The sequence below is a fragment of the Nesoenas mayeri genome (genome assembly GCF_963082525.1).
Source record: "Nesoenas mayeri genome assembly, chromosome: 2".
NCBI lineage: Eukaryota > Metazoa > Chordata > Aves > Columbiformes > Columbidae > Nesoenas > Nesoenas mayeri.
The window spans coordinates 108864565-108880913 of NC_137543.1; the positions used below are offsets into that span (position 1 = coordinate 108864565).

The 16349-nt window shown below is 38.8% G+C and overlaps 1 protein-coding gene across 1 annotated transcript in view; it reads right to left on the bottom strand.

The window, feature by feature from the left end:
* The window catches only part of ITGA9 (integrin subunit alpha 9), a gene marked incomplete at both ends in the record, with an annotated part of 220912 nt that overhangs the window by 32736 nt on the left and 171827 nt on the right, over window positions 1-16349 (bottom strand). Inside the window, 3 exons of the mRNA XM_080364271.1 lie at window positions 9696-9803; window positions 12526-12634; window positions 15468-15557. Of these exons, the coding sequence (XP_080220397.1) occupies window positions 9696-9803; window positions 12526-12634; window positions 15468-15557 (307 nt within the window). The remainder of the gene's footprint in view (window positions 1-9695; window positions 9804-12525; window positions 12635-15467; window positions 15558-16349) is intronic.

Here is a 16349-nt window from a genome sequence, read left to right on the forward strand (position 1 = left end):
TGTGTCATTTATGTACACATACCTAATCAGTGGTTCAAGTTTGCAAATGGGATAATAAATAACAGATCCACTTTTGCTTGTCTTTGTTGCTAGTCATAGCACATTCATCCTAATATTAGGGAAAAAAATGTATATGTGTGTCCCAACTCAAAGATACTGGATGTGAAAAGATGAATTGATAGGCATGACTAATCTAACATGTGACACTGAAAAAAAAAAGGGTGCTGACAAGAAATTCCAGACAGGGTCAGACTTTCAACAGTAGACAAATAAGTTATGTAAATATGTTATCTGAGTACTTGCTCCATATGCCAAAAATGTTTAATATTCACAGATAATGAAACATGTTTGAATCAGAGCAGTTTTGTTGATTCTGGCAATAAATTCAAGAGCCACTGAGACAACAGAAAATAATTTTAAAAATTAACCCCATTTTACACAACCCTTTGAAAGATTTTGACTAAAACCAGCACAGTGCTGTTAAGAAAAAACAGTACTCCACAGATCCAACAGGTAAACTTACATGGCCACAAGAAACAATATTTAAACAGCAAAGTGGAGCTGCTAAAGCATTAAACCAGGATAGAGGAGTATTCTGGCTCTTGCTCCTCCAGTCAAAAGGAGAACACCAGATGCACATTTGGCATAAATGTGTGCTAACCTTATTACAATGCCCATAGATATTTTTCTGATGCACTTAACCCTGCAGCTTAATTAAATAACCTGTTAACCAGGTTTAATCAGCACAATCCTGCTACATTTGCCCAGTCTTGGCCCTGCAACCACTTGCAGGTACTTCGCAGCAATCCCCAGAAATATTCTCAAGAACTAGTGCTGCCTACCACCCAGTTTAGTAAGAAAAGCAAAGACCTTCTGATTTAAGGTTCTTAACTTACAAGACAGTGGCTTCTTTCCTAGACAAAAGGCACACAGGGAAAAGAAAGACCAATCATGTATATGATTTATCTGCAAAGTCCACAGAAAGTTCAGGCCTAAACATGAATGAACACACCTTACACAGAAACTAGTTTACATCTAACATTCATGTGCTCCTTGATATATCAGCTTTTAACAGCTGCAACCTGAGACAGAGGCACTGACAGGTACATTCCGTCTCCCTATGCTGACTGTGAAGTGCTTAATCAACACACGAGGCGGCAAATAAATCTCAAGGTATGTCTCTATTTAAAAAGCCCCTGAGAACACTTGGAGTTCAGTGCTCCTTCAGCTAAGTTCTACCTGTCTCAAACACATCCCCTTCTAGAGCCTTCCCTATGGTGCATAAAACACCAATAAACCCATAGTTTTTCTTTACCTAATTGTTAGACTTTCCTTGTGGGTTGGTTTGATTTTCACTAAAGCAGGTATTTGAATGTATCAGAAATGTATCCAAGATCAGCCCTAAGCTCTAGAGGCGGTGAAGAGAAGGTAGGACCTCAGAGCGAATGATTTTGCTGATCTATTGTAGACACTTCAAAATTAAATGAGTCGTCCTCATTTAAAAAACCCTCCTGGCAAGCGAGCTGGTGGTTGGGTATTTTAAGTTAGGCAGAAGATGTCCTATGTTTCCAGGACATCCTCAGAGTTCTTATTCCCCCAAGGAATTGTTTATTGGTAGTTTTGATACTATCAGGTAATTTGCACAAGAGTGAAATGATGTACTTTCATTTCATTTCCAAGTCTGGAGAGAAATCCAACAAAAGACGCATACTTCCATTCTGATACATTAACAGGAGGTAATCCTCTCTTCCATCAAATAGGAGATAGAGTTTACACACAGATATCATTGATTTTAACTCTTCCTTTCTTAGTTCATAAATTTACGTTTAAAACACAACTCTTGTATGTTATTCGCAAAAGAAAAAGGCTGGTTTATGAATCAGCATTTAAAAGAGGCATGTATATTAAAAGAATTAATCAATTGGCTCTTTGCTGAATTTCCTTCCTCATTGTTTGCTAGCAGGAACAGCTTCATCAATGCGAAAACAATGAAAGGAGGCTATTCTTATACTCTTTCAAAAAGAAATAAAAAATAAAAATAAATTAAAATAAAACTGTGTAGACTCTCTTATTTTCTTACTCAGTAGTTCCTTCACCAGGGAATTCTCTGCCTGGGAAGCTTACAAAAAGTCTACTGTATATTTTTATACCTCAGCAAAACTGCTGATTACTGTGGTATCCATTGAGCCTCCTACTTCCTTCACAAATCTGATAAGAGCTAATGTATATACACAATTAACTTCATAAGACTTTTTTCTCTATCTGAAATGCACTTTTATAAAAAGGCAAATCAGCCGTCTTTTTCAAAATTGGAATTTCACATATTCAGATAAGAAAACAGGAACTATGGGCAGTTTACAAAGTAGCAACACTTTCAGTTGACTCAAAATATTATTAAGACTGCCACATTATATTGACAGGTCAAGAGTTTTGAGGGGAGAGAGTGTTGGAAAAATTCAATAACTGATTTGATGAATTTCACTCTTTAGTTTAGAAGCTAATTATAGACATGCCACAAGTGAACACATCACGTGTTGCCATGTTCTGATTTAACACATATATCACAGTGCATTTTTGTCCACGTTTCAATGGCCCTGATCTTTATAGTACCAGTCTTTCTTGAAAGACAGACTTATCTTTGTACATTCAAAATGTGCTTTGCGTGAACATTATCTAGTATTTGCAAAATAAAAAAAAAAAATCACTGCTTATTAAATACTACAACACCCTCATTGCTAGAAGACTGAGACAAAAAGAATAAGAAATGTCACAGAATTTGTCCAAATCTGGTTTCATTCCAAACTAGGAAGCCATAGAAAACTTTCTGCCATGTTAAGTAGTATTGCTTTATCCTCAAGGCAGTATCCAGCAATGCATGAAAAGATAATGAACTCTAAACAAGGCACAGCTTTTCTACAGTGATTCGGATGGTCCCTGTAAAGCAAAAATGTCATTATTTCTTTTTTCCACTTTGGATTTATTTTAAGATCCTAACTCAGGAAAGGACTTAATTTTATGGCCAGGCATCCCTTCCTGCATAACAATGAAATCTTAAATGAGAGCTAAGTTCCTCTTCACTGAAAAAGCTTCAGCTGATAATAGGAATGTTTATGAGAGCTCTTTCTGAACTGTTTTGGGGTCCTGTTTCCCATGTCTGGAGGCAACTACCCCATGCTGGACCATGGTCTATGCTCCCACCTCCCATCACGGGCATCCTGGGGGCAGGCGGATGCACTGGTTTCTCCTGCAAGTGACAGGGCTCCCAAAGTCAGATTCAGTTGGTATCACAGAGATGTTCTAGACCGAGGGTGGGGGGAATACCTCCAACTGCCTAAGCAAAATGTTTTGGAACAGTCATTTAATGAAGCAATTAAGGAGAAGGTGGCAGGAAGGTCAGCAAGTTCCTCCACAATACACTCCCAGAATGAATAATTTCCCCCCGCAATCTAACAATGCCTTTAAATATGGTGCCAAAGTAAGTGTATGTGAGAGTGTGTACAGCAATCACTCAAGTGAAGAGACTACAGGGGGCATGACTAATACAAATGCCTAAAATAAATCTTGCTATAAGTCCAAACATTCCTACACAAACCTTGAATCAATGTCGGCAACCAGCAGCAGCAGTAATTGCTACTGGAAAAAAATTTTCCTGCATCAAGTACTATCAGCAAATATTTATATTTTCACATGCTGGGACTGCGTATATATGTTTTTAGAGCCAAGACCTGAAACTTCAAAAGACAGAAACTAGACAATTTTCAACTGGCTGCCAACAAACAAGTTTTCTACATAACAATAACAATCTACAGGTTTGCCTCTGTACATGGAGCGTGCAATAGTGGGCCTGACAATCTCATATGCTTCAAGGAGCACCCATGCACTACCAGCACTATAGAGAGCTTTGAGAGTCCTCCTTTGCATATGGTTTTAAACATCAGCAGTGTGTTAGCCAAAGCTTCTTATTCTTATCCTGGAGAATAACGACCTACAGATAAGAGGCAGAAATTACTGTTAAGGTTTTAAAATTGCAAAGATTTTTTTTTTTTATTATATGAGTGAAAACCAAAACCAAACAAACAAAAGCCCCCCCCCCCCCCAAAAAAAAAAAAACAAAAAACCAACAAACACACACACACACCAACCTCAAGCAGCCTGGGACATTTCATAGAACAAGACAGCAAGCTCTAGCTCTTCCCCTTAACATCTTCCTTCTCCTTACAGAAATTACTGTGGAAATGCTGGGAAGAAAAATGACATGAGTGCTACACAAAACTGCCCTTAAAAATGTAGCCTGTCATCAGCCAGGAAAGACTTGTGGCTCTGGGACTGACGCCATTTTACTTTTTCTGTTTCAATGTTCACAGGAAGAGAATAATGTTTATTTCAACAATTTTCCTTATTGAACATGGCAAGCTTTTCTACAGTCCCATGCTCAGGCAGCCATTGACTTAAAAGGCAACTTGGAAAAGGAATTATCTTCAACTACTTCATATTGTTAATTCATTTCCAACTCAGCTTCACTTCATTTTTTAAATCTTACTGATACCCAGCTTTCACAAAGGCACAATCCAGGTCTCACCCACTCAGACAGAAGAAAGGAGAAGTTTGAAGTGAATAATCCAAGTATAACAGGACTACTGGAGGACTTCTGTTTGTCCTTCCAACAGAAGGACTTTCTGTTTTGCTCTCTAACGAAAAGTGAGGGGAAAGCTGGACCAGGAATGAGGGGCTTGAGCTGACTAGCAAAGTCAAGATTAATGGGAGCAGGATTCATGAGACTGAGGTTTAACCTATTTTTTGCTCTCTGGAGAGAATTCCCAAAGTCTAAGCTTGGATGCCTAGGGACACTCAGGAACTCAGGGAGACTGGATGGCTTTTGTCCTGTCAGTGAAGACTGCCAAGTGCTTCTCCAGAGTTTTTTCTATGCCTCTCTCTCACTCCATTAATTAGTAGAGTAAGAGAACATAGTAATTTAAAAATATTCTATTACTAGCAATTACTAAAACAGTTATTACTACACTCAGATAAAAAATAACATGCAAGGAGGGAGTTTCTCATCAGAATATTGATGACAGTATTTCTTTCCTTCTCCCTCCTTCCTCCAAATTAGCTTTTATTTCATTGCTTATACTGCATACTCTTTAGAGAGACTGTCTTGAAATGTGTGCATCTCAATTTCCAACAAGATTCTTATCTCAGTAATGATAACACGGTTCTTTATACCCTTGGTATTAACTCACCTAAGTAGTCTCTTAAAGAAAAAAAAAATAATCAGGGCTTGCTGGCCAGCACAATACATGCAATAGAAACAGCACTAGCTCCTTCCAAAAACCCCCACGCACATATGGCACTTGCTCTGGGTTAACAACCAAGCACCTTGGATTCTGGTAACAACTGTCTGATTGGAGTCTAAACAACCTGGCAGCCCTGCAGAGCTTGGTCCCTCCACAGGAGGCTTCCAGCTCAAACTAATTCAGTTTCCAACTGTTAGTCCCTTGCTCCTCATAATTGTGTTTACCTTTGCTGGAAATAAAATAAATAGGAAAGCAACAATCTGATCCACTTCCACAAAGCCAGCATCAGAGTAATCCCGGACACATTGCTAATTCATGAAAAGCTTCAGGAAATACCCTGGTTAATTCGGCAGGAACTCCCACTGCAAAAATCTTTTTGGATGCCCCAGAAAGCAGCTCCTTGGCTGGCAAGTCAAGTAGCGCTTCTCTTGCCCTCCAAATTAGCTTGATGCCCAAAGGAAATTACTAATCTTTCAGTTCAAAACCAAAACACACACAAGTATAATAAGTTTTCCTCTGTGGAAGAATAGATAATCAATGGCTTGAAGAGTGGAGAGTATACATTTCTGTTAACGCTAACTTTATTATAGTCTATTTGGGTTAAGCTCTTCTGTGTCATCACTTATACTGTTACTATCACAATACTGTTACTAACAAGCTAAGGTATTTATTTTATTATGTTTTTAACCCAGCTTGAAACCTCTGCCAGAAAGCAAATACAAAAATACATAAAACCAAAAACCTAGTAAAATGTATTATCGGTTTCCAAAATATCATTTACCACTGCAGAATTTGAATATCTCTACGTATCATCAATGTGAATGGTAAAATTCCCTAGTTAAAATGACTTGTAAAATTTCTAGCATTTCCTCTTGGTTTAAAATTTCTGATAGTTTTCTTTCAATTATCTGTTTTATTTTACTTCTGGCTTTTACTGTTGACTTGTGTCCTTTATATATTAAGGATTTTGTCTGAGGAATTGCTGCAGAAAATCCCAAGACCCCTTGAAGAGCATCTGAACATCTCCAAGGCAGAACTCCAAATGTCAAAGTATCTCTGTGACCTGAATTTCTCTGGAATAAAATATTGAAGTAGTTTCTGCAATAAAGCCAAAAGCTTAGAGCAATAGGAACAGAGGAAGCACGAGGGCTGCCATTTCCTCTAAGATTAGCAAGATAATAATTCCTATTAACACCTTCCAGAGAAACAGACCGTTCCAGTGGGACGTTCCATATGTGACTTTTATTTTTGGTGCCTGAAAGACTAGATCAGTCAATACAGTATGAAGGAATTAGCTCCCAGCACTATGCTGTGTGGTATATGTGTATTTGAGACACAAACTCTAATGCTTTTACTATGCAGTTTCACCCATAAATTTCACTGCTGTACTGTATATAGGATAAGTGGCTTATTAGCTTTAAAAAACCACAAACCATGATGTAATCAAATCCCAAATACTCTATCAACAGTTTCACTTACAGATAAATGACAGTTTCTAATCCTCTGGATTAATGACAGCTATTCAGAAAGGTCCAGCAACACTGACACTTAGAACGGATGGATTATAGGTATTAAGATATAAATTACAAAAACACCTGCACTGTCTGAAAGGATACTATTACCTTTACTGCACTCTAGATTCTGGGAAGTTCAAAATAAACAAAAGCTTGAAATATTTCATGACTACACTTACAAAAATGTTCTTGAAAAACAGCTCTTGCAACCCATTTTCCAAAGTTCATTCCAATCTGCTGCTTTTAGGGTTTTTGTTTGTTTGCTTAAGTATATTTGGTCTGTGAAAAGATGAAAAGCTCCATGATTTTAGTCCCCTTTTCAGTCAATAAAAACTCAGTTGGAGAGAATCAGGAGGAAAGAGAGTAGGATGCTTTTCCCGTTACAATAGTAAGACTTGGGAGACATGGGTTCAGTGCCTGGCTCTGATAGAAATTTCCTGTGTGACCTCAGGCAAATCATTTGGTGTTTCAATTATTTATCTGTAAAGCAGGGATAACCACTATCCCAGACAAGATTTGCTTGGATAACATTTATTAACATGTCAGAGGTGCTCAAAAAGTCATGTATTAGACTCCTACTGACCATATACCCAAAATCAGTGGTCGAAGTGACCGAGGGTATGCCACTATATCACACAGACATCTCTCATAAAACCATACTTGCCTACTACTCTTCAGCCTGTGTCGCAAATAGGTCTCACAACAGCAGTTTGAAAGTTCTACAAAGACAAACTGCAAACTAGAAGAAAGACATCGGGTAACGTGGGGGGAAATGGAGCCTGTTGTTGGGGAAAATGGATACAAACCCTGCAAGTATTTACTAGCACAGTACTCAAGACCACACCACCCACCTGAACCTCCTTTAAGGAAGCCATCAGAGGTACAACAGCAAGGAAAAACAAGTTAAGCAAGTTAAGATTTAAGGTTTTTACCATGTTTTTCTAACAGCTATTCGAAAACATATAGTCCACCCCATCCTTGTAAGTGTAACTTATGGTCTTGTGTATAAATGATGACAAACTACACCTGAGGAGGAAGGGTAAGCACCAAACTCTTCTCTTTAGCCACCAATGACAGAACCCGAGGGAATGGCAGGAAGATGTGCCAGGGAAGGTTTAGGTTGGACATAAGGAAAAGGTTCTTCCCCCAGAGGGTGGTGGAGCACTGGAACAGGCTCCCCAGGGAGGTGTCACAGCCCCAAGCCTGACAGTGTTCAAGAAGAGACTGGACAACGCCCTCAGACACATGGTGTGAACTGTGGGGTTGTCATATGCAAGGACAAGAGTTGAACTTGATGATCCTTGTGGGTCTCTTCCAACTCAGGACTTTCTATGATTTTTATGCCCAGAAATGAGCCCTTGTCCACTTGGTGAGTAGTGCACACCTCAGTTAATTCAAGCATGCAAAGCAAGTGTCTTGTCTAAGACAATTTACCCAGACTTGTGGCAGAGCCAACACAGAGAAACAAGCAATGCCTTGAAGGAATTAATCACATCCTAAGTTAGATGGGCTGAGTTTTCTAGTCCTCTCTCTTGGCTATATAGAAATATATAGGATGATTAATTCCAGAGAAGACACCAGCATTTGGGCAGACAAAATCTTTTAAGGAGACTCCCACCTCTTAGCTCCTGCTGGAAACACACTCTCTGCCACAGCACAGAGGGACCAGGGAAAGGACAAGGAAATGAGTCACAATCCTTTGACAGGTAGTGTGTTGAAGGGCAGGTAATCTTGTGCATATAAGACTGGACTAAATAAGACAGTAAAATGCAATGCCATGGAAAATAACACATACGCTGGAGAATTAATTCAGTCTATTAGGAGAATTGACTCAATCTATGCAACGCTGGTGCCTCATACAATACCCCAAATCTGTTTCTCAGGGATTCTGTCTTTAGTGCCCATCTATAAGCCATATATATATATTTATCTCATACCTTTCAACAGCACAAATCTTGGAAACCTACAGTGAAAGGTCTTATTGGATCTGTATTTACACAGATTCAGTGACACAGTTACCTGTACAGGATGGATGGTAATACTTTTCAGCCAAATGCCTAGAAAAGTAGGTAACAAAGAAAGTATAATGCTTTTTTTTTTTTTTTTCAAGTAGCCCAAAGAGCTGGTTTCATTTCACAAAGACAAATCACTCTGAATTTTAGCAATAAATTTACCTCAGTAGTGAGGTTTCCCTCTCTTGGCCACCACAGTATAAATGTTGGTATTTTGGTGGTTTAACAAAAGCATTGGAAGTAATAAATAAATATTAGACATTAAATCTAAGAACATGTCTCTTTTACCACAATTTATTTTGATTTTTTTTGTAGTTGACACAAAATCATCTTTTGAAAAACACTGTGTTGAAAGAATAAATTTCTCTATTACTTACATTTGTTAAAAGAACACTCAGAGCAAATGATATAACATGGACCATAGAAGAACAGATATAAATAATGTATTCAGATCTAGCTATTATTTTGCAGATAAGCACAGAAAGAAATAGGGATTGTGAATCAACCCGGCAACATATCCTGCTGATGTTACATACACCCTTTAATCTGGGAGGACTCTCATTAAAACTCAATCCTCTTTGCAGATGTGTCTCAGGCAAGTGCTCTCCGCATTTCCTTCAGGATTAGCCTGACCTAGTTTTACACTGCATTGTAGGAAACCAGGAACACACAACCAGCTGCTTGCCCCAGGTGAGGGACAGCAGTCAGCGGCTGGAGGGGCTCAGCTGCTTATGATGATCTGGCCACAGACACAAAGAACCTTTTATTGTCTAAAAAAGCAACTGATTCATCTAGTTCTGCTGGACTTTTTTTGTTTCAGTCATCGATAGCTTTCAGTGCCTCTCTGAGCTCAGAACACATCATGCCATACTCACCATCATCTGCTGAATGTGAAATATTTCAGCTCCAGTGCCAGAGAGACGGTTTGGAAATGAAATGTCAAGAAAAGCTCCAGGGAGAGTGCTTGGTCCAGCATTGTAAACCTATACGACAAAGATATAAATGTATTAAAAAAAATAATAAAAATAAAATTACACAAATGACTGCTCATAAAACTACTATAGAACTAAAGCTGGGAGTATAGATAAATTTGTAAAGATTCAAATACTATGCAAGTTTTTCAATGTCTTCAGACTAAGACTTCATTTGTAAGTATCAGGATGAAGTCAGAGGTTAAGCTTATCTTTAGTCTTAGCCTTAGGCACAGTCTTTAGCTTCGCTTAGTCTTTAGGCACAGCTCATATATCAAGTGAGAAGCAGTTTTGCAGGATAATTACCAGCCATCGATACAAATAACATGAGTTTTCTACCTTATATACAGAGACACTGCTAATAATCTTTGAGTGTTTTGGTTACACCATCCAGAAGACTATAAGAAATATTGCTGTCTCAGTTAATATTCTCATTTCCGTCTGGTAACCACTGCATTACATTCTGCATATGTTTTCCTTATGGACCAGAAGTCAAAGCAATGATGATTGTGACTACCAAAATGAAGGTTTGCCGAATGAGTTGCCAGGAAATGCATGTCAATAACTTCCACTCAAGTTCTGGGGTTTCCTATTAAAAGAAACCCTTAGTGGAAAACATTGGCTTTCTATCAAACCCCCCACAAATTTTCAACAAAAACTCCAAGAATTTCCAGTCCACCACTGAAACTTATCCAGTGAAAATTCCAAAACTTGTGGGATTTTGCTGAAAATAAACAATCCATGGAAAAATGTCAATGAAAGTAAGTTTTCATGTCTATCTACCTTTTTTTAATCAGGAAAAATATTTCCTCATTGTTTCTAACAAATATATAAATGCATACAGTAAAAACATGAAGTCCATTAGAATATTTATCCCCACTGAGACAGTACTGTCAAAAGATATAACAATCAGTAGTTAATTATGTAAAGTACAAATATTAAAACCAACAGGTTTTCGTTCTTTAAACACTGTTTATGTTTGAAGAAATGCCTGACTGATAAAGAGAATTGGTTAACAATGCCAAATCTTTACAAAAACCCTGAGGCTCAAGGCAGGGGGAAAAATCCCACTACAATGGAGCATGATAAATGCTGCATGAAATACAAACATAATGTTCCATGTTAGACATTTTAAAAAAAACTTGATTATCTCACTGAGATCAGATATAAAAGTTAAGGTAGAAAAGACATTTTAATTGCACAGCTTGTTACCTCCCAAAAACGATGCATAGATCTGTTTCCTTATTAATGTTGGACATGGTATAGATTTTTACATATAAAACCAGCTATAAAGCCCCATGTTTTTATAAAGCATCTCTTTCACAGTGAAGAAGCTACTCTGTTTCTCCATCTAGAGAAGTTTATTAAATGGCAGGCAAATGACTAAAAACAATTAAACAAACCATGCTTTGCCCATTATGGAACTCTACCCCTTCTCTCTGACACACACATTTATGAGGTTTACCACATTATTGGAGAGCAGATCTGTGACTTGTTATATGATAATTTTCTGCTTCTATATGGAAAAAATAATATTAATATTGAAAACTTGCAAGTGTAAGAGAGACGAGGACGGTGCAGGACAAGTGGTGGCTCTGCCAATATATTGATTCTCTGTCCCTTATCTGTTAGCACTTTGTTTCATTGAAAACATTCACCTAGTTAAAGCATTAGTACATCTGTTCTTTATCTGTTTTTAACCAATAACTGGCTGGGAGCAAAGGGAGGAGGTAAGAGGGAGAACTATAAACCCTCAAGAATGAAATCAGAATCACAAGAATTAATAGCCTGGTTCACAAAAGCTTTAATGTCCTCAAATCCTGCTTTCACTTCTTTTCAGTAAATAGCTAAGGGCACTGCATGACAGTGGGGGCTTAATTGCTCTGGACCACAGTCTGTCCACGGAGGAAGACATGTGTTACTCATTATAAGCTGAGTGGCATTCGTGCCTCGGAGAAAAGAAAAGGGGAAAAAGGCGAAAGACTATTTTTCACAACAAATGATTCCCCCACCTCTGCATGATTTATCATTCCCTAGTTCCATCTAGTGGTCAAAAAAGATTTCAAGTGCTTGTAATAGATATGGCCACAGCAGTGAGACAAGTTCATTTTGGCTGCATCGCAAGAGTTTGTTAAAATAAATTATCCATATGTTTTGCCACATCAGGAACCCATCTAACTGCCATGTGAAATGTGATCTATGGATAATCCTTGAATAACGCTGAGATGCTATGAGGCATTTAATCAAACCTGCTCACCCCTGTCTTTTTAGTGTCACAGTCTTTTCCTTGTGCTGTACTCTTTATCAGTAGCTCTGAATCCCTTGCACAGGTTTATGTGTTTGTTCGGATGGATAAAGGCTGCCCACTCTTCTGCTCAATGACCATGACACTGAAAGGAATTACTCCTCCCTTTTGAAGCCGTGACGGCATCAAAGATGTGGCACTTGAGTAACCACAGCTCTTTACTCAGCAAGTGATGAAAGGTAAAACAAAAACAAATGGTAGCACCTTCATTCCTATGGAAGTGTGATTCCCTATTTGCAATTCTGTTATAATATATACAGATAAGGAAATATACCATCCCCGCATGCTGCAAATATGGCACCATCAAGAACACATTGCACAGAATACCGTGATTCAGAAACATGTACCAAAGCCCATACTACACTCAGAATAAAAGAGATATAAAACCAGAATGTGCTGTCAAGAAGTTAAAATAAGGATCAGGCTTACCTGCAGTGTGAAGTTGAGAGACTGGAAAAGGCATTCATTGTTTTCCAACTGAACAAAGTTGGATGTTTCCACAGAATCGCCATAGAAAAATGAAGTAGGGAAGACTTCTCTGAAAGATCAAGACAGATTTAGTAAACTGGGTTTGTCACCAAAATTAAAGCTATTTGTGGCAAGTTGAATTGCATCGCTTACTTTCTGGTCATGTGAAATTCTATGGGACCATTTTAGATTAACTCATTATTTGTCATTTGATTTCCTCTTGACAACAGTAGACTACAGAAGCAGCACCTCAACTGATCTGGGTTAACAACCCATCATCGAAGCAGACTTCTTTTGATTACTTATCATATATTTTTTTCTACTTTCCTATCACAAAAGCTCCCCTCCAGAGCCCACTGCCATGGATGATTTGTGCAAGTCCTGTAGCTTGTTTAACACAGGAAATCATTGCACTACCAAGTTAATCTGAAGAAACAGTTACTAATAGGAATATTTTCAGTTACATATTCACTAAAGTAACATTTAAATTTTATCTACCATTTACATACCATTGCAAGAATAAACACTTCATTAATTATCTGAGCTTCACTACCTTTATGATTAGCAGATGGTTAAAAGGGAACAGTAAAGGGGGGTATAACTTGCTTTCAACAACAGTGGCACAGGCCCAGTCTCCTCAACCACTGTTATCATCTTATTGCAAAGAAAAACACAGTAGAGTTTTATCAGAAAAGATTTGGAAGCACAACACAGTACCTGGAAATCCTACAGAAAAGGACTAGCAGTGCTTTAAGTGTCCTTTGTGACTCCTAATCTCAGGCTGCTCCACTAGCTGTAAAGGGTTCTGGTATAATTTCAGCCAAACCTTGGTGAGAGACTGCCTAAAACTCTGCCTCCTACCTAGGCTGTCCTTTTCAGTCAGAGTTTTTTGAGAAGGATTTTAAGCCTGTTTAGGTACATTTCATTTTTTCCTGCCTGCTTCCTAAGCCAGGGATTTCTAGGGGAAACAGTGAGGGACAGATTTACTCCTCCCATTTACGGCATTGTGCCAGAAGGCTCCTCCCAAACATGGTACAAGCCCTTCCGGGGCTGTGACCAGGGATGAAAATTGCTCTTGTAGACTCAAATGCAGGGCAGCTAATAAAAATGTACTTTAAAAAGACACTGTCCAAAAAAGAATATTACTAATATTACCATGCTTGGGAACGTAGTGCCCTCCAATAAACCCAACTTTTCCCTGGTAGTTGGACATGTCTGTGAACTTGAATTTACTAAGTCTTGTTTATAAGAAAGAAAAAAATAATCCACATAGTCAGTTGGGTGGGGTTTATGGATTCAGAGACACTGTCCTTTAAAAAAGTACATTCTGAAGAGAAAGAAAAGAGCCCAATTTTTATCACTTTTTTGGTATGCAGCATTCTGTAGGTGACAGAGATCAAAGCATTCATATCTGTAAAGCTGTACAAAAATTGATCTGCAAAGCATGTAGAAGCAAGGGGTATAGAGTTAAATTTCTACACAATCTGTAACAATGAAAGCATCCAAAAACTTCCAGAACATGCTGCTGAGACTGTCCTTTCAATATAGAGGAGATTTTTGGCCTTGTTAATCATCTTGTGAGGTCTGACAGCGCTCTTCACTTCTCTGAGCAGGCTCAAGGCATTCTCACTATTTTAGCCATCATTAAGAGATTTTATTTCTATGCAACAAGAGGGGAAAACAGCTTTATGTGGTAAAACCCAGACGTAACCTCATCTAGGTATTCCTGCTCCGGCAGGGGGATTGGACTAGATGATCTTTCGAGGTCGCTTCCAATCCCTAACATTCTGTGATTCTGAGATAGTCTATGAAACTGAGTTTACCCAGCTTTTCAGTCAAATCACATGTCAGTGCCTACACATGTGTTCCCACAGTGTGGGCTACACACATGTTCCTACAGTGCCACACAGTGTTCCTACACATGTAGCACGCTGGTCAAGGGAATCTTTGACTTCCACTGATGTCAACCCGTATGGGTCACTTAAACAACACGTATTGCCTAGGGGCTGCCATCAGTGGCAGCTAGAACAGACACTGACCTCTTGGGGACACTGCTGATGAGCTTTTGCTTTCCCAGTTTAGGAACAAATGTCAACTTTCTCAGTCTACATGGATGCTAATTCACCTCCAGTCACCAGGTCCCCCATTTCCAACTGAAGCACTGCTATACTAGAGGAAGATCTGTCTGTTGGGACTGGCCACAAAGCTTTCATTCTGGATTGCAATGCAGAAGTGGAAGGGAAGACCCCTGAGTACAAAGGCAGGAACTCGCACATGGGCAGCCTCGGGGAGAGGACTACAGCTGTGTGTTAAACAAGATTTTCAGTCAAAGGGTGAGTGATGTTCCTCGGTTGGTACTTGGACGTCTTGCAGACTAGGGAGCAGAGGGAGTGGGAAAATGAACAGAAGCTAATTCTGATTGTGAAATTAAACAGAAAGGCGAACAGCTAGACTCCACCAAGCTCCTGAAAATCCCAGAACATTTGACCCTAACCTTTGGCCTGGTGATTCTCAACCACATCCTTAAATACATACCCTAAACAACAAGATGTGATTTACTTGTTCTGTTTTTATTTTATTTGAAGGTACATCATATCTACAGAATCACATGAATTCAAATATGATCACTAGAATACCTACTCTAAATATGATGGCAAATAATTAGCATTAGCTAGAAAGGAGTAAGAAAGAAATACAGTGTTGGAATGAAAGGCATGACAAATAAAATTCACAGATAACTAAAGTGGTTGTCTGTATTTCCAGAGCCTGGGAAAGAGGGAAAAAGCAAGAGTCCGTCTACATGTAAACAAAGACAAGAATTCAGTTTTTCATTGGAGGAAACTCAGATGTTATTGTTAGGATTATTATTATTTTGTTGTTTTCATTTGGTGATTGGTACTTACCCTGTGATTGATGAGTCCACTTCATGCATCAGGGGTACTGAAAGGGTTAGAGTATTATCATGCAGAGATTCAGTCCGTTCTAGGTTTCCACTGCGCCAGAAAGGAAAAATAAACATGCTGTAAATCGACATCCTTTGCAATATATCACACAGTTTCACAGCTACAGCTACCATCTCTCTGCCTTGTATTCCCAGCTTATTTGAGTGATGTCAGGTCTTCTTAAGAAGCCTCTTAAAGATTAAGAGTTACATTTGTTCATCCCACCTTGAAAAGGGCACACACATAAAGCACATGTTTTGAAGCTGCTCCTATGAGGCTGTGACACGATCAGGTTCACACCAAAAAACCTATTTTGAAGCAAGGTGTGAATTCAAATAGCAGCATGAAGCTACAGTAGCCATCATACACAGTGGAGATAAACATGGACATTTGAATTTCAGTGCCAAGGTTCATTTTCTCCCAGCCTGACGGTATGTCAGTTTGGGAGGAATACACACACCCCACAGAGGGTCTTGACTCAGTAAATGAAACCGTGCTTTCATTGTACCTGCATTGTACCACAGCACCAATTTGGTGCCACTACAAGCAGCTTTCTAGGTTAGACGCTCGTACTGAACTGGTTGTAACCTCTCAGCAGTTCCAGTCCCTCTTCCTGTGTTTAGTTGCCAAAATGAAAGCCCTTCAACTTCACATTTACAAAGGCAGTTGCCTCAACTGGTCAAAAGCAGAAGGAAGAAAGATAAAAGAGAGCAACTGAGCTAATTTCAGTGTGGACACTTATGTATAAAGTCCGGGAGAGGTTCCTGAAATGCAAGTCCAACATGCTAAATTGTAATTCTAATTCTGATGGTGAGTCTGCTTGGTGGGTGACAACTCAGAAGA